Source organism: Elephantulus edwardii, unplaced genomic scaffold (assembly GCF_000299155.1).
Source record: "Elephantulus edwardii isolate Elephantulus edwardi_28Jun2011 unplaced genomic scaffold, EleEdw1.0 scaffold00093, whole genome shotgun sequence".
NCBI lineage: Eukaryota > Metazoa > Chordata > Mammalia > Macroscelidea > Macroscelididae > Elephantulus > Elephantulus edwardii.
Genome location: NW_006399843.1, coordinates 12,977,561 through 12,998,729, shown reverse-complemented (window position 1 = coordinate 12,998,729; position 21,169 = coordinate 12,977,561). Strand labels below are relative to the sequence as shown.

Sequence of the window (21,169 nt, the reverse complement as noted above, 5' to 3'; positions counted from 1 at the left end):
CCCAAAACCATCAATTAGGATAGCAAATACTGAGGTCAGAGGATGTTTATTACATTCCCAGGCCCACCTCCTCCATAAATAAATCTGTACAGAGTTAGGAAATGATATATACAACAGGAAATAGAGCACAGTATTAAGACCGATGGATCAGTATGAGTCTTCAGGCACAGTATCCACCTGTTTCCATGGACACTATCACGACTGCTGAGTGTTTCACTGAAGTGGAAACCGCAGGAGCTCACGATTTGGGGATCTGGTGCAGGTTTAGCCTATGATCCAGGTCCAAAAGTCCCAGCCTTTTCTGCTACCTCCAGGGCTAGCTTCAGGTTCTGATCAAACAGCTCACATCTAAGCCATAAGGCACAAGAAAGAAAGAGTATGAGGTCTAAAGCTTTCTCCATATTTTAGGTGCATACTCAGGACAAGTAAAAACTCTCCTTTAAAAAGGACAAGAACCCCAGGAAAAATCTTTGGTTTCTCAAAATAAAAACACCACTATTTGTTTTAAGTAATTCTCTACTGTGTTGTTGTTGTTATGTGCCGTCGAGTCGCCTGCGACTCATAGCGACCCTATGTACAACAGCCCTAAACTCTGCTCTGTCCTGTGCCAATCGCACTGTCTCTGACACTCCCATCCCAATTATCCCAGTCACTGAATCAATCCACCTCATAGAGGGCCTTCCTCTCCTGCGCCGTCCCTCCACCCTCCCAAGCATGATGTCCCTCTCCAAGGACCGGTCTCTCCTCACAACATGTCCAAAGTAAGTCAGACGGAGCCTCAGAATCCTTGCCTCCAAGGAGCCACCCGGTTTAACCCTCTCCAGGACAAATCTGTGTGTTTTCCTAGCAGTCCATGGTATTCTCAATACTCTTCTCCAGCACCACAGCTCAAAGGCATCAATTCTCCTTCTATCCTCCTTGGTCATTGTCCAACTCTCTGATGCATAACAGGTGATTGCGAAGACCATGGCCTGTATCAGACGCACCTTAGTCTCCAGAGAGACACCACTGCTCTTCAGCACTTTGGAGAGGTCCCTAACAGCAGACTTTCCCATGGCAATGCGCCTTTTAATTTCCTGGCTGCTGGTGCCAAGACTGTTGACTATGGAGCCAAGCAAACTAAAGCTGTGTACAATCTCAATTTCTTCACATCCATCCAAAATTACTTAAGAACCTAGGAGAGGTAAGGAGGCTTTTGACCAGGATTTGGGGAGTGGGGCCACCCACCTGATGGGCATTTCCAGGGAGTAGAACGGATTCTTGAGGGCATAATCTGAGTAAATCTCATAAATTTTTCGAAGAAGGGAATCAATTCCTGCTTGCCTAGGATCTGCAAGCACCACAAACTTGATCCCTGGAGAGAAGCAGGAGATAGTTCCAAAGGTTTGAGAATGAAGCAAATAATGACCTCCTGCAGTGCTTGGAGAGCAGTTTCAGAAGACCATTTTAATTTTATTACTACAGAGAAGAACACTGTATCTATAGCCAAGACTATAGAAATGAAGATACTTCTTAGCTATCTGATTGAGAGTTGGCTTTGAATTCTAGCTCTGCTACTTTTAAATGGCCTTAGGAACCCTCAGGTGACAAAAACTTATGTTCATCTACTAAGCTAAAGATCTGAGGATCACGCAGCCTCATGAACTGTGGAAGATGATCCTGGCAACCTGCATCTATCTACATTAACAGCTAGGAAAACCCTATGTAGCAGGTGCATTCTGTAACATGGGGTTGCTATGAATCAATCAAGAGTTGATGACAACAGGTTTGCTTTTTTGTTTGTATTTTCTTTAAGGGATCCTCAGTACAAAGAGTGGCAAGCAGGGAACAAACTCCGTTTTCAATTATTTGCTTTAGAGGAATAAAACAATGCCACCCAGGATCTTAAGGGTTCTTTCGTTTTAGCTTTCAAATTTCATCTTTGAACAAGACACCTTCCAAAATGCACGTGAGTGTGACACCTTTTAATATGCATGGAGTGAGAGTAAAGTGAGTTTTCTATGAGTATGGGATAACCAGGGCCGAGCATACTGGGTAACATGGACAATTGGCTTCAGAATAATATCTGCTTTGGAGTCACAAAACATGGATGTCTGTACAACTGCCTCAGGAAAATCTGACACTGCTCACCCAACCTTTACCAAACTGTCTTTGACCTCCATCTCTTCCTCCAACCAGCCCACTGTATGGACTACAGGGAAACACATACCTGTCAATGTCTGAAAGCAGTGCAGTTTGAATGTGTCTGTCTCCAGCATCTCAATGCCTGAGCTGCCCTGCTCAGGAGACAGCTGGGAACCGATGGCAAAGAGCCTATATGCAAAGGAGGCAAAGCTGAGTATGTACCCCACTGCTATCAGGTAGGGTGCTTTTTTAAACTTTGCATTAAGGCAACTTTCAAGATTACTGCCTGGGCCTGTCTGGAGAAATAATGTAGAACAACTGGTATCAGTATCTGCATTTCTTAAAAACTGATCTGAATCTACATGTATTACAATACATGTAAAGTATTACATACTTTACTAGAAAAAAATAATTACTCCATTAAAAATTGAGTCAACAGCCTCGGAATACATGCCATGTTCACTTCGTGGTGATGCAGACTCCAGCACACCTCACACCCAAGCTTCAGGAAAAGATCTTTAAAGATCACTTTGTTCAACTGCCTTAAAGATGAAAAAACTAAGGTTCTCAGAAGAGAAGCTGACATAATCAAGATCACACAGAGTTGCTTAAAATGTGGATACACCAGATCAGCTCTTTTTCTTTTCAGTAGAAATTGACCATTATAGTGGCGGCAGTGAAAGGTACTGCAGTCTTGAGATCTTGCCCTCAAATACACAAATGCAGCCAGCCAAAGGGCTAAGCGCAGGCCGACAGGGTTAGAAAACTTACGAGTGGAACATGGAGGCAAGCATGAGCTTCTCGTTAGAGGTGAGGCGGGGTCGTCCGAATCGAATGGACACCGGGTAATTAGCAGGGTTGCCCAGGTACTCCAGCAGCTCTTTGCCGTCGGCCGTGTACTTGCCGTTCACGTCCATTCCATTGATCGCCAGAATTGCGTGTCCCACTGCAGAGGTGAAGCTAAAGGTCAAAGAAGCCTTAGCAAGGGAACCGTGTGCAGGGGGCAAGGACCTAGCTGCATCTCCTCACCCCGTAACCAGAACCGCCAGGCCCCGGTAAAACGTCTCCCCGGCCCGAACCTAGCCCACCCCGGATGCCATCGCGCTGGCCGAAGGCAACCAGCACACGCTCGTCGTGTAGCTTCAGCAGCAGATCAAGCGGGTAACTGAATGTCTTCTCCGTTTCTGCCCGTGGCGCATAGTTGTCTAGCTGGTAGATGAGGCCACCAGCTTTGTTGACCACATACACACTAAAAATGGCCATTGCTCCGGCCGCCGCTCCAGGATTCGGAACCCAAACCTTCCCTACAGCTCCGCCCAGGAGATGCGGTCGGCAGGACCCCCCCCTCAGCACCTCCCTTCCGGTCCCTACGGAAGGCCGCCTGCAAGTGTTTTCGTGGTTTCAACACCGCGCTTTAGTTAAGTTCCGTTCCTGGTAAATTATTTTCTCATTCTCATCCTAAACCAGAAAATCCCAAAGTGTGACTGTTTCACACTTAAATATAAAGGCTTCCAGCCGGAGTGGACACTGCGGGACGGCACTTTTAAAAGTGTGCCACAGGAAAACTACGGTCTAATTCCTTTTCTGGTCGGGCAAGAGTGCGTTTGGAACTTCTTTCGCGTTGCTCCGCCCACTGCCCCGGAAGTACTCACCACTGACTGAGGTTTTTGGGCGTGTGGCAGAGCTGCGCTTTCTTTTTCTCCGACATCTTAACAAGGCTGCACTTGTGGTAGCTCCTCTCCGAGCTTCGCGATGGTAAGTTTCGGGGGTGGAGAGGCACTAGGGTGCTGCAGGTAGCGGCAGTGCTTGGGTTGAATCGAGACAACGTCGACTTGGGGCTCCGTGCGTCCCCGGACAGACCGCGTTGTTGGTGAAGCCCCATGTGCTCCGTCGTGGACTTGAGGCGGGGGGTTGAGGCGCAGTGAGGAGGTACAGGGTCGCCTTATGACCTGGCTGCCTTTCCCTCTCCCTTCACAGCCGCCCAAGGACGACAAGAAGAAGAAAGACGCCGGGAAGTCGGCCAAGAAGGACAAAGACCCAGTGAACAAATCTGGGGGCAAGGCCAAGAAGAAGGTGGGAGCGAGCCCCGCTGGGAGGGGGGAGACGGGACGCCCGGCTCCTGGCGGCGTAATAGTAATCAGCGTATCGTAGGGGGAGCCCAGGGGATGGAGGCAGTACAAGTTGTTCTGCCAACCAAAGGCAGACGGTTCGAATCCACTGCGGTTTCCATGCGATTTACGGAGTACGGAAACCTGCTAGGGGGCCAGTCATGAGTCAGTTCCGACGCCGTGGTCGGAAGGAGATGCCAGGTGATCAAGCTGCGGGGTCTAGAGACTGCTTATTGTAGTTCACGCACCCATTAGGCTCGTGCGGTGCAGAGCCCGTTTTCTGAGATGATGGTGAAAATTAAGAGGGTAAAAATATTTGCTTTTAATTCCTAGCATTCAATACCATTTTGACGGCCTATTATGGATCATAAAGCTTCAAAGATCATGTCATTGGCTGTTTTTTTCTGAGGGGATACTACTATTAACAGTGACAAAGACCTCATTTACTTTGCTGCCCTGAATTGGGCGGTGCTGCAATGTGATTGGTATTTACCGGCCAGGCTGCAGAGTCCATCACTGATTCTGCAGTCCCCCAGAGTCATGGAGGGGAGCCCTCTGATAGAGTTGGGAAGGGGAAGTGTGTCTGCCAAAAAAGTGACCTCTTTTTTTTCTTATTTATTTGAGCAGAAGTGGTCCAAAGGCAAAGTTCGGGACAAGCTCAATAACCTGGTCTTGTTTGACAAAGCCACATATGACAAACTTTGTAAAGAAGTTCCCAACTATAAGCTTATAACCCCAGCTGTTGTCTCAGAGAGACTGAAGATTCGGGGTTCCCTGGCCAGGGCAGCCCTTCAGGAGCTGCTAAGTAAAGGTGAGGGGTGTTGTACCAGCATGCTTTGGCACTTAAGTCGTCCTGACTGTGATAAGCATTTTGTGTGTGAATAAGAGTAGCTAACACTACCCTGGTGTTATATTTTTAAATTGATAAGACAGATACATAGACAAAATAGAGGCGATTTTGAGTAAAATGTTTAATAAAGAGTAGAAAGTAGGGGAGCTCTGGTGGCCTAGTGGCAAGAAGCTGCACTGCAATCCCAGAGGCACATGGTTGAAATTCACCAGATGCTCTGGTACACACAAAATAATAAAATTAAAAAAAGAAAAAAAGAGTAGAAATTGAGTCTTCATGCTCAAAAAAATTTTTTTGTTTGTTGTTTTCTACTTGCTTGAATGAGGCTGAGATCATGTTTTAATGAAGGATGTAATACCATGCTGTTTCTGGTAATGATAAGCAACCTGATAGCACTCCTGGGTAAAAACCTTTCCTTTCTCCCCATAGGGCTTATCAAGCTGGTTTCAAAACACAGAGCTCAAGTGATTTACACCAGAAACACCAAAGGTGGCGATGCCCCAGCTGCTGGAGAAGATGCATAAACAGGTGAGCAGAATTCAGGACTCATGCAGGAAACATGTATAATCTTTTCAAGGCAGCACAGTTCTAACTTTTATTTCATTCTTTTCACAGGTTCAACCAATCTGTACATTCTAAAAAATAAAATTTGACTCAACCAAAAGAATGTGTGTGAGAGAGTTTTTTTAATTATTATTTAAGATGGTGACAGGATTTGGTGGAAGAAATAATAGTACACTGAGGTAATGACTGTCAGCTTAAAATAGCTGGAAGGTTATTAGGTAACCACGGGGGTTTTTCCTTTATGTGACTTCTGTTTGTTCCTTTCTGTTTTGAATTGATGCCTGAAAAGAAATGTATGAATGAAGAATAATTTCAAAAAGGGTACTGGGTGGGGGTAGTGGGTAGGTTTATACCTGGATTGCCAGCGGCGTCCATTGTTCCAGACTCGACCAAAAGAAGGCAGCCAGCATGCACTGGTGCTGGAGTTGTGATCAAAGTTGGCCCCAACTCTGCCTGGGGGCAGTTTCTTCAATTTCTCTTTTTCTTCTAAGATGATAAGGGAAAACTAGCATTTGAGTGGAAAAAAAATTTAAAAGCACTTCCTACCTTTCCTGATTTTGTTTACTTACTTTCTTTAAGAAATTCTTCATAGGATGGTCCAATTTGTTGGCTCCCGGAGCTGGAGCTATGTTCCTCATCATTAATCATCCAGGGAGGTATAGCACCTGAGAAGATCCAACAGGCAGTACTGAAATTTTCAGGCTACTGTAAACTATTAATTGACTGCCAGTTCCTTTTAGATTTTCTTAGTATTCTTTTGTGTGTACCATCAAATCAGATCTGACTGATAAAGGAGATTGTTCCTCCTTCTCCAGCAGAGAGCATCTGGTGGAGTCAAACTGCGCACCTCTAGGATTGTCCCGTTCCCCATTTCTTAACACTGTTCTGCTTGTCTATAATAGGTTAATGTAGATTTTATATAAATAGACTATAACAGGTACTGAGACTCAGCTATATGGATCAGTATTCTTTTCACTTGAATATTGTTCCACTGTCCATAATAAAGCCACTTCAAATATTTGTGTACAGGTCTTTGTACACTGCTAAACTATTTTCCCACATGGCACAGTATATAATCTTAACAACAGTTCAAATCTACCAGCTGCTTTTCAGAAGGAAGATGAATAACCTCTTGGATTTAAGCTCTGGAAACAGCAGAACTGGCCTACTCTATGCCGATGGGTTTTTCTTTATTCTAAGCATATAGTGGCTTATGGATTTCCCTTCATGTTGTAGAAGCATTTTTTTTTTTGCTTTTATTGAGAGTTCATCTATGTTGGATATATGCTCTAAAGGTTAAATGCCCCATGCATTTTGAGTAATGAGTCTTACCTGAGTGGATGTTGCCAATTCTTGGTATCTCCTGTAGTGGAAATAAGAAAAATTCTGGGTATGAAAGCCAAGAGGTGATAGGGTAACAAAATAATGGACAGGCCTTCAAGAGGTTCATGTTTTTAATAGTGGAGATGTCAAACTTCATACTAAGTGAGCAAAATCCTACTCCCAGGGGGTGGGGGTGGGGGGTGTTACTACCGTAACATCTCCAGCACTGGAGCATGTGTTAACTTATAAGGAGCCCTGCTGGTGCAATGATCAAGTACTTGCTCCTAACTGAAGGGTTGGAAATTTGAACCCACAAACTGCTGTACTGAATGATGCGCTAGTTTACCTCCATTAAGATTACAGCTTTAGAATTCCTGTGGGGGCAATTCTGCCCTGTTAACCTGTAGTCAGAATCAACTAGAAGGCATATAACACAACCTGTTCAGATGAGCCAGCTGAGGGAAGGAGAGCATAATTTAAGATAATGGCAACTACGTGCATAGACGGGAGCAGCACAGAAGAGATTATTGTAGGGCTGAATACAGGCAAAGGAGGTAAAACTGATAAGACAATCCAAATGCAGGCTGTGGAAGGTGAGGAGAGGCTTTCCATTTATAGTAATGGGTAAAATGTGGGTTATCTAACAATGTTCTGTAGCTAGAAAACAAGATCTAGAGGTGGATAAAGATGAGCAGGAGGATGAGAAAAGCGGTCTAAGAAAGGCAGAAGTGCAGGGAAAGGAGGTGAGTAGTCTGAGGAATGGGTGGAAAATTGAGTGTCCAGGTTGCTTATCCTTTGTACCTGATGGCCAATGAATGTCAGAGTTGGTTTTGTCTCCGTCCAGTCAAGCTCTGGGCCTCTGAGGTCTAAGGGCTGCTGTGAACTGGAAGGTAATTGTCTGAAAAAGAAAAGGGAGCCAGGCTGGCAGATGAGGTCCTTGGGCCTGAGGAAAGGAAGCTCACCAGAACTGTTAAGGAGAGCACAGATGAGACACATTCTCATTTCCCAAAAGGTTAAAAAACCTCTTACAATGATAGATCAAATTCCCTAATAATCTTACCTGTTTCTCTCTTCCCAGCTTCCTTGTGTTGAAGAGCCCTCTTCTGGGTCTGGCACTGCCTGAGGCTGAGTTTGATTCAGGAAAAATAAATTGTGTCGAGGATGCTTAAGTGCCTGTCTAGGCCATGCCCCACCCTATAGATTCCAATATTATAAAGAGGACACAAACTGGTCACATAGGTGATGCTGCCCACCTTGCAAACTCTTCCCACCCTTGCCCCTAGCCCTGCTCACGTCTTCTCAACTGATAAGGTAAACCATTCTGGAGATTTCGAGCAGATGAGAAATGGAGTCCATGAGTTTTCTAAGAAGAGCAGGGAGGTGATATGCTGGACCTGGGTGGGCCAGTTACCAGTGGATTTGGATACTTCTCTGGATCTTCCAAGGGAAACCAACCTCTAAGACAGACCGAACCATCTCCTGCCGGTTGTACTCCACCTCTCGAATCTGAGCTGCCATCTGGTGGGGGTAGGAGTGGGAGGGAAGCTGCTTAGACTGGGTCAGGCTTGGGAAGTGGGTGAATACTTGAGAGGCTTGCTTTTCTTTTACCTCTTTGATCACTTGATCCTCTTTTTCCTCATAGGAATCCAAGCCTCGTACCATAGATTTCTTGAATCTAAAAGGAAAAGCACATCAGCCCAGAGACGTGGTCTCTTGCCAGTGGTCATTCAAGCTACAAGACAGTTGTCTAAATGAAAGTTCTCCTTAATACTAAAATTTTTTTTTAAATGTTATTTCAGACCCAGAGAAACAAAGCAGTACAGTGAACCCCGATATACTTCTCCCTCAGGTTCACTCTTAATGGTTTGCTACTCTGGCTCCACTTCTCTTTTGCACACAGATGTATGTAAATACATTGCCTTTTTGCAAACTCAAGGACAGCTTATAATCCTATACATCTCTGAATAGAAATGTGCTATACAACCACAAAAACATTCATTCACTCAATGTTTCCCCCTAATTACAGTTGTCTCTAAAATGTGCTTCTAATAGCTGTTGGCCTAGCATGGAAAGTTATGCTACCAAGCCAAAGGTGGATGATTTTACTCTGCGGCTCTCAGGCCTGGTTTTAAATGTTTTTGGTCAAACATTCTTCTAAGTGGTATAGCACTTGTCTGTTCATTTGCTGTACAGAGGTAATGTGTGGTGGTTATGATGCTAAACACTGCAAGACTGATGTGTCAAATGCGATTAATTTACCCCTGGTGGACAGTGTTTGGTGGAGCTTCCCAATTAAAACACGCTTAGAAGCAGGAATGGAATCCAATTCTGAAACAGCTTGCCTCCGGAAACTATGAACTTGGAGGAACAATGAAAGTTACACACATGTTCAGGTCTTTCGTTCAGAGGGTTGCTGAGTCTTCTAGACTTCTTCTAGACTCTACCCTTCCTCTCCCCTACCCCCTCACTCCCAAGGTCCAGTAAAAGTTCCCACATGGAATTTATCTCCATTTTCCCTCCAATCTAGAAAAATCTGACTGCTTCCTTCTGTCTATTATTCTGAATCCTCCAAAGATCCCAGCCCCTATCTTATACATACATCATCAGAAATTTCTGAATTCAGTGGTTTCCATATAATGGGAGGTGGAGGTTAAACACTGCATCACATCAAGAGTCATATACATGTCAACCCTGCTCCTACCAGGGGCAAGGCTGATCATTTCATAATCATTAGACGACTCCACTTTACTGCTTTTTAAGACTTCTCCAGTTTAGAAGTGTATGTTTTCCTTTGAAGATAGTAGGTAATCTGTTTTTTGTTATTTTTGCCCCCATCATTTTGATGTCTTTTTAGTAGGTAATCTGTTTTATAAGACTTTTTTTTTTAAATGTTTCAGACTTTTTAAATTATTAATTTCACTGAAAATTTAGAGACTTTGGATTTCCATTCGTTCATTCATTGTTGCACTTTTCTCCCTGCCCGCCCCCCTCTTGGAAAAGTAAAAGAAAAATTCTTTTATTGTTTTACAATCCCTCCCCCCCAGGTCCACTCCACTATGCAGCCTTCACTCTGGACTCCTGTCATGACAAAAATACCTGATCACATATCCCTTTTAAATGGTTTTCTCCCTCATATGTTTCAATGCAGTATACATTATTTATACCATCTTTCTCAGTCTCCCCTCAATCCCGATGTCAGTCCTGTTTTACAACAGTGGCACCATGAAGTATGTCCTTTGTGACTGAGATAATTCACTCAGCATAATGTCCTCCAGGGTCACCCATTTTGCATAATATTGCATGAGTTCCTTGTTTTTCAGTGCAGCACAGTATTCCATTGTGTGAATATACCACAGCTTCTCTGTCCATTTGCTGATGGGCACTTAGGTTGTTTTCAACTCCTTGCTATTGTGAACAAAGCCGTTATAAACATGGGTGTGCATATATCTGCTTGGGTGTCAGTTATGGCCTCTTTAGGGTATAATCCCAGTAGTGGAATACTGGGTCAAATGGTATCTCTATTTGCAACTTTTTAAGAAAGTGCCATACCACCTTCCACAGTGGTTGCACCATTTTACACTCCCACCAACAGTGACTAAGGGTTCCAGTTTCTCCACAACCTCGCCAGCATTTGTTGCTTGCTGTTCTGTTGAATTTTGCTGTTCTTACTGGGGTGAGATGGTATTTCATAGTTGTTTTGATTTGTATCTCTCTTAGACCTAGGGATTTTGAACAGTTCTTCATATACTTGTTGGCCATCTGAATGTCTTCTTTGGTGAAGTGTCTGTTCATATCCTGTGCACATTTTTCAACTGGATTATTGACCTTTATCTTGTTGTGGTCCAACAGGGACACTGTTGACTGCATGTCTATCTACTGTGAACTGCTATTGAAGGCCCCTGCAGGGGAGCCTGCTCTCAAAGTCAACATTCCTGGTCTCTCTGTACACTCACAGCTCGGGCCTTGAAATCAGAACAGACTTCCTGAGGAGTCTGGCCAAGCCTGAGGACTGTTGACAGGCTGTTGTGTGCTAAGAAGCAGACATCTTGGCTACACTCACAATATACAGAAATTATCACACTCAATATACACAAAATATCAGAAAGGAGTCTGACAGGACCAATGCAGATCTTCCTGGAGATCCCCACAGCACAGGCCAGCACTTCCTTTACCTGGACGCTGTCATCTGCAAGCCACTGTGAACTGCTGCTACAGAAAGGTCTTGCAGAGGCATCTACTCCCAGTCAGCATTCTACTGGCTTCACCTCACACTCAATAGTTTTGGCACCAACAGGACAAACTTCCTTGGGAGTCAATTAGGGTTAGTCTACCTCTGCTTACAGTTGGGTGTGAAAACTACTGGCTGAGGCTACTGTTTATTAGGAAGCAAGAGTCTAGGTCAGCTAACAGTTTACCTGGGGAACTCCTGACAGCAACAAGGCAGACCTCCACAGGGATGAGAGCAGAGCACAACCTACTTCCACCTGATTAGTTACTGAACTGTTGTAAACTACTAAAGAAGGCCTGTGTAGTGGAGTCTGTTCCTACAGCACTCTACCTGCCTCCTTTACCTAACAGCTCTGAAGCCAAAAGGACAGACCTCCTTGGGCCTAGGTTTGTGTTTGTCTGCTCCCCATTCTAGTTGGCACTGAGGCTGCTATACGGTGGGAAACAGGCATCTGGAGTGGAGGCTACATCACAGTTGATGTACTAAAAGCAGACCTCCCTGGAGGTCCATCTGGAGTGTGACTATCCTTCCCCCATGGGACTGCTGGACTGATAGAGAAACTACAGAAAATTCCCTACAGTGCTACAGAGCAGGGAAGGAAACAGACAAAAACAGTAAGATGTCCCTGAAAGGGGTTCACTGTATGTTGAGTTTTCAACTAAAAACATAGCTGCACAAACTAAGCAGGGAAGAGGGAGCTCTGTTGACCTAGTGGTTTTTTGTGCTGTGTTACAATCCCAAATGCACAACGTTCAAATCTACCAGCTGCTCTGCAGGAAAAGTGTGGGCAATTGCCTTCCATGGGATTTACTGCCTCTGAAAATCTGCTAGAGAAACAGCTATGGGTTGGTTCTGACTCGACAGCACATCCTATCAACAACAAGGTGTATAGTCAGAAATTAGTGTTAAAAACTCTTTTTTTCTTGAGATTGCTATCAACTTCATATATAATTAAGAAAATCTCAGATGCTCTGCCGGGGAAGGAGGGGCAATCTCCTCCTGTACCAGTCAGATCTGATTTGAGGGTACATGCACACAAAAATAATAAAATAAAATAAAACAAAAACAAAACAAAACAAAACAAAAATCTGTCTGCAGGAAAGTTTAGCCTTTGTTTTCTGACCTAATTTAGTATGTAAAGTAAGTAGCTCTGCCATGGCAAGTCAGTGGTCCTGCATGAAGCCATATGGACAAGGGTTGAAACTTTAGCTTCTATTGAGGGTCCTGCAGTCCTCTCAGAAAAATAGTCTTGAAGCTGCTGCTATAAGGCTACTGGTGGCCTAGTGGCAAGAAGCTGTGCTGCAACCCCAAAAGCATGCAGTTTGAGGCTACAAGCTGCTCTGAAGGAGAAAGATGGGCAATCTCCTCCCATGCAATTAACTACCTCTGAAAACCCCACTGGAGGGTCAGCTACAGGTTGGTTCTGACTTTATGGTACACAAATAAGGCTTTCCCACCCAGATCAGAACTGCAGACTATAAAACCAGATAGCTGCAGCCTGTAATTGTCTCCCCATTAATGCTTATTATAGTCATTGGTCCTTTTTATAGCAATATCATTTTTCTGGTATGATGTGAAACAGGAGCTTAATCGTTTCTTTTCTACTGGGTAAATAAGAGGGAGCTCTGGTGCCCTAGTGGGTAAGAAGTTGCACTAGCAAACCAAAGGCAAGTGGTTCAAATCCAGGCTATCTTTTCCTGTGTGATTTATAGACTCTTAAGACTTGCTGGAGGGTGAACTATGAGTCCATTCTGATGCCAAAGCAATTAAGGTCTATCTTTTTTTTTTTAAAAAAAAAAAACAACAAACAAAACCCAAACCAAAAAAAAAACATAGGTAATATTCTATCTAAATGTAAAAGTGGTTCCTTTTCTCTTTACCAATCTCATCTGTCAGGTCCTGGCCTTGCACTGTTTTGTATATGTGAGTTTATTAAGTTTCGTGGTTCAAAGTAAAAATTATTCTACTTTTAAAAAGTATACTCAGAAATCTTGCTGTTAATGCTATCCTTTTCATTTTTGCACTCTTTCCCACTGACTCACTACATGTAATCACTTCATGAGTTTCTCGGTTGTTCCTCATCTATTCAAGTTCCAATCTGTTATTCATAGGGTTGCTATGAGTCCTAGTCAACTAGAAGGCACCAAGAATAACACCACATCTATGTGAAGCTCTTGAGGAACAAGGGTTAAGTGTTCAGCAGCAAACCAAGGTCAGTGGTGTGAACCTATCAGCTTCCTCACCAGAGAAAGGCCTGCAATCTGCTGCTGTTAAGATTTTTTGGCTAAGTATACAACTCCCTGGGGACTAGGCCACCAGGGCTTAGAAAGCTGTACAGGGCAATTCTACTCTAGCATACACAATCACTAGAAGGAGGAATCGACTCAAAAGCTGTATCTTGTTGTTAGGTGCTGTCCAGTTGAGTATGACTCATAGCAACCCTATGAAGAGATCTGAACCCTCTCCTAGCCTGTGCCATTTTCATCACCTCTGACACACTTGAGCCCACTGCTGCAGTCATTGTGTCTATTCATCTTATTGAGGGTCTCCCTCTCTTTTGCTGACCCTATACCTTTCCAAACATGTGTCTCCTTTTAAGGAATAAATTCTCCTAGCAACATGCCCAAAGTATAAAAGAAGCTTCCAAGGAGCTCTCTGTGCTTTTTCTAGGACATATATGTTTGTTCTTTTGGCAGTCCATGGGATATTCAGTACTCTTCTCCAAACACTACACCTCAAAGGTATCAGTTCTATCATCTTTATTCACTTTTCAGATCTTAGACATATAGCAAGTGACTAAAAAAACCATGGTCTGAACCAGGTGCAATTCAGACTGACATCACTGCTCTTCAGTATTTTGGCGAGATCTCTTGACAAGAGGCAGACTTACCCAGTGTAATTCATCTCCTGATCTACTGACTGCTGGTACCAAGGGTGTGTTGATTGCTGATCCAAGCAAGATGATATCATTGACAATTTCAATCTTTTCCCCACCTATCATGATGTTATCTACTGAACCAGTGTAAAGAATTTTTGTTTTCTTGATGTTGAGATGTAATTCATATTGAAGGCTGTTATTCTTGATCATTGCAGCAAGCATTTCAAGTCCTCCTCACTTTGAGCAAGCTAAAGTTGTGTCACCTGCATAACACAGGTTCTTGATGAGACTTTCTCTGATACTGATGCCTCATTTCTCTGCATAGGGTGCAGCTTCACGAATCATTTGCTCAGCATACACTGATGGTATGGAGATAGGATACATACATCCCTGGTGCACACCATTCCTGAATTAACTCCATGCAATGTTCCCTTGCTCCATCTGGACAACAGCTTCTTGTTCTAGTTCTAGTTACAGATATCTTATGAGCACATTTAAATGCTCTGGGATTCCCATTCTTCTTGTTAGTCCTAATTTGTTATGATCCACACAGTCAAATGCTTTTGCATAGTCGATAAAGCACAAATAGACATCCTTCTGGAATTTTCGGTTTTCAGCCAGGATCCACGTGACATCAGCAATGGCATCCCTGGTGCCATGATGTCTTCTTAAACCCCTAGTGAACTTCTGACAGTTCTGTTAATGTACTGTTCTAGCCATTTTTAGGTGATCTTCAGCATTTTTTTTGCTTGCCTGTGATATTCATGCTATCATTTGATAATTTCCACATTCTGTTGGATTACCTTTCTTGGAGATGGGAACAAATATGGACCTTTTCCAGTCAGGCAACTGGTCATTATTTGTTCTGACAGACAGACAGATACACACACAAACACTCAATTTTCCTTTTCTTTTATACAAAAGGTAGACTATTATGGGTGTTACTTTGCATGCTGCTTTTTCACATAACATTCTAGAAATAATTCCCTGTCAGTTCAGTTCTTCCTCATAACTCTTAATTAAAACATCCACTCAGTTATCATCGGATCTGGGTCAAGATGTAAGGTGAGCTTTTTCTGTTTCCCATATCCTACCAGTGTGATCCAAAGACTGGAAGGCACAGAACTGGAAATCTGACATTTCTTCCTCTCATTTTCCACATTGAGGAGATAGGTATAATAGCTACCATGAGTTTTTCTGTGACTCCTTGGCTCTTAGATCACCTTGAGTTCTTTCCACGCCCCATAATGTAAGTATGTTACTGTTATGGGCCATCGAGTCACTTGCGACTCATAGCAACCTTATGTACAACAGCCCTAAACTCTGCTCTGTCCTGTGCCAATCGCACTGTCTCCAATACACCCATCCCAATTACTCCAGTCACTGAATCAATCCACCTCATAGAAGGCCTTCCCCTTCTGCCCTGTCCCTCCATCCTAAGCATGATGTCCCTCTCCAAGGACCGGTCCCTCATTACAACATATCCAAAGTATGTTAGACGGAGCCTCAGAATCCTTGCGTCCAAGGAGCCGCCTGGTTTGACCCTTTCCAGGATGAATCTGTTTGTTTTCCTAGCAGTCCATGGTACCTGCAATACTCTTCTCCAGCACCACAGCTCAAAGGCATCAATTCTCCTTCTATCCTCCTTGGTCATTGTCCAATTCTCTGATGCATAACAGGTGATTGCAAAGACCATGGCCTGTATCAGATGCACCTTAATCTCCAGAGAGACACCATTGCTCTTCAGTACTTTGGAGAGGTCCCTAACAGCAGACTTTCCCATTGCAATACGTCTTTTAATTTCCTGGCTACTGGTGCCAAGAGTGTTGACTGTGCATCCAAGCAAACTAAAACTGTGAACAATCTCAACCTCTTCACCATCCATCCTGATGCTGCCAATTGACCCAGTGGTGAGAATCTTTGTCTTCTTGACATTGAGCCTCAATCCATATTGGAGGCTTCAGTCCTTGACCCTCTGCAGCAAGCGCTTCAGGTCCTCCGCAGTTTGATCAAGCAGGGTTGTGTCATCTGCATACTGCAGAATGAGCACTACTTCTTGACCACTATAATCCAGTCCTTACTATTATGTTCCATACATTTCAAGTAATTAAGTAATTCATCTTTTTATACAGTTCTGTAATTGTCAAATAGAGTGCTGGTGGCCTAATCCCTAGGGAGTTGAGCTGCTAATCAAAAAGCCACCACTGATTCCATGTGAGATGAGCAATCTCTTCTCATTGGATTTACAACCTCAGAAACCCAAAGGCAGGTCAGTTCCTATTTGATGGCAATGAAAAAAAATATTTTGCTAAATGCGTTGTAAATCCCATTTTCCCCAATGAGATTACAAACCTTTCAATGCCATTCCTTTTATGTCCAAATAAAGCCTAGAATAAGGAGTTCCGGGGAGCTCTGGTGGCCTAGTGGTGAGAAGCTGTGCTTCAATCCCAAAGGGTGCACTTCAAATCCACTTGCTGCTCCTAACAGAGAAGGATGGGAAATCTCCTCCTGTGCAATTTACTGTCTGACAATCTCCTGGAGGGTCAGCTATCGGTCAGTTCTGACTCAATGGTTCTCACACAACACACACACACACACACAAATGAAGACAATATATAAGCAGTCTTCCAATACAGGAAGGTCTCATACCTGGAATGGACCCAGATAATTAACCACCTTCTTCAGCTCTGCTAACCAGTAATTTACCTTGCATAATCCTGGGAGGAGATCAGAAACTTGTCTTTCATCTGGACTTCAGCTTTGTTCTCCCACCAAAATTTGTTGGTTGCTTTCTTGTGCTCTAGGCTGAGAATGGAGATGATCAGTAATCTCAGATAAAGAATATATAACTCAGATAACTAAGCATCAGCTAAGCAATGTCCTATGATCTCTGGTAAAAGAATACTGCTATGAGCTCCCTTGAGATCACCAGTCTCCCTTATTCCAATAAAAAATGTGAGAAATGAGATGACAGTCAGTGACCTTTGAGCCACATGCTGACTAGCTGGCTTTCCCACCTGTTAGGTGCTAGTGAATTGTTCCAACTCACAGCAACCCTGTGAAGAGCAGAATAAAACACTGCCTGTTCACTAACTATCCTGTCAACTCAATATACAATTGAATATTTGCATTCAATATAGTAGCCACTGTGTCAATCCCTCTAACTGAAGGTCTCCCTAGTTTTCATTGTACCAGGTATGGATGTAGTTCTCATGGGGCTGGAGAGAAATCACCTCATCCTGTTCTGAGGAGGGTGCGGGGCTGTACTTTATCCAAGACAGATCTGTTCATTCTTAAGGCAGTCTATTCAATAATCTTTACCAACATCTTAACTCAAAGTCACCAATTCTTCACCTCTCTTTATTTATTGCGTAGCTTTCACAGCCGTATGAAGGAACTGAAAATACTATTGCGTAGGGCGGGCGCACAAAGTCACATCTCTACTTTTAAAGTGGTCTTTTGCAATAGACGCAATCCATTCACCGTGATCAAATCACAAAAACACCTTACTTCGCAGGCCCCTCCCCTCGGCCCAGATCTTACCTAGCGAGGTGCTCCAGCAGCCCTCCGTGCAGCACGGTCAGGTTTCCGTGGCTCAGGTGTTTCCGCACTTCACAGGCGCAGCAGAGACACCAGCAGCGCTGATCGTGCTCGGGCGCGTAGCGCTCCACCTGCGCGGCGCGGACGGCCTTGCGGGCGGCCTCCACCTGCGACCGAGAGGACAGATAGTGAGAAATGCAGAGTAGGAAGCCCACGGGCCCGCGCGCCCGCCCCAGGTCGCCCGGCCCTGCCAGCTTCCGGTCCGTACCTGGGGTAGGAGCCGCTCCAAAGCAACCTGAAGCTGTCGCTTGTGCTTGAGACTGTAGACGTGTCCCCGACCACAGAAGAAGGTCTGGCGGCAAATGGGGCAGTGATGCGCCGGAGCCATAGTCACAGGAGAAGGTAACCGTGAAAATGACGCCACTGATCTCTCAGCATCCGGTAACCTCTTAGGGGCGGGTCAAATACAGCAACAGCTTCTGCGGCTGCGCAGATGTGTTTCCCAGAGTCCCTCCTATTTTCAAATAACCGCGGTCTCTGTTTAAAAGCAGTTAATCCACAGCAGTTAATCCACAAAGTGTGGTCTGTATTACTCTGCCGATGCGCGGGAAGGTGAGCATGCAATACTTAGGTGAAGACGTAAAAAAGATAGATAATGTTACAAATCACAACTTTCATAGGCTGCTTACTGTGTTGAAGAAGTCCTGGTCTGTTGGTGCAGTACTCAAGTGCTTAGCTGCGATCTTGATTCCAATTCACTGAGAAAGATGTGTCACTTTACAGCCTTGTAGAGAAACCCAACAATCTGTTTTAACAAGTCCGCAAGGTGATTCAAATACTTTAATGTTTGAGAATTATTTGTCTAGGTCTCAGGTCATCTTGACTTCTTCTCATTCACTTTTTCACATTGTCATCGAATCAGTACTGACGCTTCGGAACCTGCCTTTGGCCACCAGAGGGTATATACTATATGATATGCCTATATTTAGTATATTGTTGTTGTTGTTGTGTGCTGTCCAGTCACAACCTTCCCATAGCTGATTTGGATTTTTTTTTTAGGTTTTAATGAAAGTTTATAAAGAACTTGGGTTTCCATACATTGTCGCACATTTTCCTCCCTGCTCCCTTCCCCCGAGTTCACTTTTTACTTTGGAAAAAAGTTCTTTCATTCACCTGATTTTAAGAAGCACATGCCTATACTTCTTTTTTTTTTAAATTGTGACTTTAAAGAATGTTTACAGAAAAGTTACATTTTCATTCATTCATTGTTGCACATTTTCCTCCTGACACCCCCAGTTCACTTAAAAAAAATAATAATTGTTTCTTAATTACCTCTCTCCACCCACCTCTTCCACCAGGCCCATACTTCTCTTGCAGAGCAGTTGGTGGATTCAAATCATGTGCCTTTGAAATTACTGTGTAGCTTTTTACCACTAGAGCTCCCTATTTAATATATTTGCATTAAACATGGTAGAATGTTAAATGATACAGGAAGCATTACAAGAAGATGAAAGGAGTACACAGAGTCACTGTATCAGAAGGAATTGGCTGACACAGAAGAATTTCATGAAATAACATGAGCAAGAGCCTATGGTGATGAAGGAGGAAGTCCAAATTGCTCTGAAGGAGTTGGCAGAAAACAAGGCTCCACGAGTTGACAGCATGTCCATTGACATAACAACAAACAGATGCTGACCTGAATGTGCTGACTAAGTTATGCCAAGAAATCTGGAGGACAGCCAGCTGGCCAACTGACTGGAAGAGATCGATATTTGTTCCCATTCCAAAGAAAGATGACCAACAGAGTGCAGAAATTATTGAACAATATCATTAATATCACATGCAAGCAAGATTCTGCTGAAAATTATCCAAAAACATTTGGAGCAATATGTCAACAGAGAACTGCCAAATGTGTAGGCTGGATTTAGAAGAGGTCGTGGTACTAGGGATATTATAGCTAATGTTAGATGGATCTTGGCAGAAAGCAGAGAATACCAGAGGAATGTCTATCTGTGCTTCATTGACTATGAAAAGGCTTTTGACTGTGTGGATCATGATAAGCTATGGCTGACTCTGAGAAGAATGGGAATCCCAGAATATTTGATTGTGCTTATGTGAAACCTATACTTGGACCAAGAGGAAGTCATCAGAACAGAGCAAGGAGACACTATGTGGTTCAAAATCAAGAAGGGGGTTTGTCAGGAATGTATTCTGTCTCCATACCTTTTCAATCTGTATGCAGAACAGATCATCCAAGACGCTGGGCTGTACGAGGAGGAATGTGGCATCAGGATTGGTGGAAGAGTCATCAACAACCTGCGTTATGCAGATGACACAACCCTACTTGCTGAAACTGAGGAGGACCTGATGCACTTGCTGCAGAAGAAGGTCAAGGACTGCAGCCTTCAATACGGATTGAAGCTCAACATCAAGAAAACAAAGATTCTCACCACTGGGCCAATTGGCAGCATCAGGATGGATGGTGAAGAGATTGAGATAGTTAACAGTTTTAGTTTGTTGGATCCACAGGCAACACTCTTGGTACCAGCAGCCAGGAAATCAAGAGACAAGAGTATTGAAGAGCAACGATGTTAGGCTGGAGACTAAGGTTCGCCTGATCTGGGCTATAGTCTTCATAATGCTATGCATTGGAGAGTTGGACAGTGACTAGGGATAATAGAAAGAGAATTGATGCTTTTGAGCTGTGGTGCTGGAGAAGAATGTTGACTATACCATGGACTGGTATGGACAAACAGATTTGTCCTGGAGAGGGTGAACGCGGAGTGCTCCTTGGAGTCAAGGATTCTGAAGTTTCATCTGACATACTTTGGGAATGTTGCAAGGAGGGACTGGTCCTTGGAGAGGGATATCATGTTTGGCAGAGTGGAGGGACGGTGCAGGAGTGGAAGACCCTCAATGAGATGGATTGATTCTGTGATGGGCTGTTGGGAATGAGTGTATCAGAGACGGCAAGATTGGCACAGGATAAAGCAGCATTTAGGGCTCTTGTACATAGGGTCGCTATGAGTTGCAAGTGACTCGATGGCACATAACAACAACAACAACAATATTTAATATGTTTTTATATACTATATATTTGCTATGTTGTTGTTGTTGACTGCCTTCGAGTTGAGCAAGACTCATAGTGACCCTATGAACAAAATGCCTGAAGCCCCTCTACACCTATCGACATTTAACAAAGTTCATAGAATTTTTAGAAGCAAGTTGTTTAGGAAGTATTTATATTAAATATCTAAATTATTCAAGATAATTCTCTGACATCTCTTCCCAGATTAAGGGTGCTACCATCCCACCCCCCAATCTTCAGGGCTGAATCCTGTTCAACTGTAATGTGGCAGGTAACTACATCATTTCATAATTGCCATATTTCCTCATTAACTAAGTGCCAATCATGAAAATCATGGCTAACCTTGACACACAATTTTAACTACAAGTATCATCTGAAATATAAAATGGAATGTAATTTCCATGAGATTAGTGACTGTGATACAAGGTAAACTTTTAATTTTCAGAGGCTGTAATATGCAAGGCAC

The 21,169-nt window shown here is 43.6% G+C and overlaps 3 protein-coding genes across 3 annotated transcripts; 1 reads left to right on the top strand and 2 right to left on the bottom strand.

Moving 5' to 3' along the window:
- Positions 1-269: 269 nt before the first annotated feature.
- On the bottom strand, positions 270-3,403 carry TRAPPC4 (trafficking protein particle complex 4). The gene is made up of 5 exons (XM_006890842.1): positions 3,213-3,403; positions 2,896-3,070; positions 2,210-2,313; positions 1,228-1,354; positions 270-348 (listed from the first exon to the last, which is right to left on the bottom strand). The coding sequence occupies exons 1-5, from the start codon at positions 3,385-3,387 to the stop codon at positions 270-272; spliced, it is 660 nt and encodes a 219-aa protein (XP_006890904.1). The 5' UTR covers positions 3,388-3,403.
- A 410-nt stretch (positions 3,404-3,813) lies between these two features.
- Positions 3,814-5,733, top strand: RPS25 (ribosomal protein S25). The gene is made up of 5 exons (XM_006890841.1): positions 3,814-3,879; positions 4,102-4,197; positions 4,860-5,043; positions 5,512-5,610; positions 5,698-5,733. Exons 1-4 carry the CDS (start codon positions 3,877-3,879, stop codon positions 5,604-5,606), a joined length of 378 nt encoding a protein of 125 aa, XP_006890903.1. The 5' UTR covers positions 3,814-3,876; the 3' UTR covers positions 5,607-5,610; positions 5,698-5,733.
- Positions 5,734-5,860: 127 nt separating this feature from the next.
- Positions 5,861-18,003, bottom strand: CCDC84 (coiled-coil domain containing 84). The gene is made up of 11 exons (XM_006890891.1): positions 17,884-18,003; positions 17,619-17,782; positions 16,782-16,880; positions 8,578-8,644; positions 8,425-8,487; positions 8,030-8,094; positions 7,771-7,867; positions 6,979-7,009; positions 6,216-6,311; positions 6,000-6,132; positions 5,861-5,927 (listed from the first exon to the last, which is right to left on the bottom strand). Exons 1-11 carry the CDS (start codon positions 18,001-18,003, stop codon positions 5,861-5,863), a joined length of 1,002 nt encoding a protein of 333 aa, XP_006890953.1.
- Between the last annotated feature and the right edge of the window lie 3,166 nt (positions 18,004-21,169).

Excerpts from the sequence above, each read along its gene's own strand:
- TRAPPC4 (XM_006890842.1), bottom strand. The coding sequence starts at position 3,387 with ATGGCCATTTTTAGTGTGTATGTGGTCAACAAAGCTGGTGGCCTCATC. Across the intron at positions 2,314-2,895 it reads CTTGCCTCCATGTTCCACTC|GCTCTTTGCCATCGGTTCCC; the intron begins GTAAGTTTTCTA and ends CTTTGCATATAG. Across the intron at positions 349-1,227 it reads TCCCTGGAAATGCCCATCAG|ATGTGAGCTGTTTGATCAGA; the intron begins GTGGGTGGCCCC and ends CTTATGGCTTAG.
- RPS25 (XM_006890841.1), top strand. Across the intron at positions 4,198-4,859 it reads GGGGCAAGGCCAAGAAGAAG|AAGTGGTCCAAAGGCAAAGT; the intron begins GTGGGAGCGAGC and ends TTATTTGAGCAG. Across the intron at positions 5,044-5,511 it reads TCAGGAGCTGCTAAGTAAAG|GGCTTATCAAGCTGGTTTCA; the intron begins GTGAGGGGTGTT and ends TTCTCCCCATAG.
- CCDC84 (XM_006890891.1), bottom strand. The coding sequence starts at position 18,003 with ATGGCTCCGGCGCATCACTGCCCCATTTGCCGCCAGACCTTCTTCTGT. Across the intron at positions 17,783-17,883 it reads TGGAGCGGCTCCTACCCCAG|GTGGAGGCCGCCCGCAAGGC; the intron begins GTACGGACCGGA and ends TCTCGGTCGCAG. Across the intron at positions 8,488-8,577 it reads AGGATCAAGTGATCAAAGAG|ATGGCAGCTCAGATTCGAGA; the intron begins GTAAAAGAAAAG and ends TACCCCCACCAG.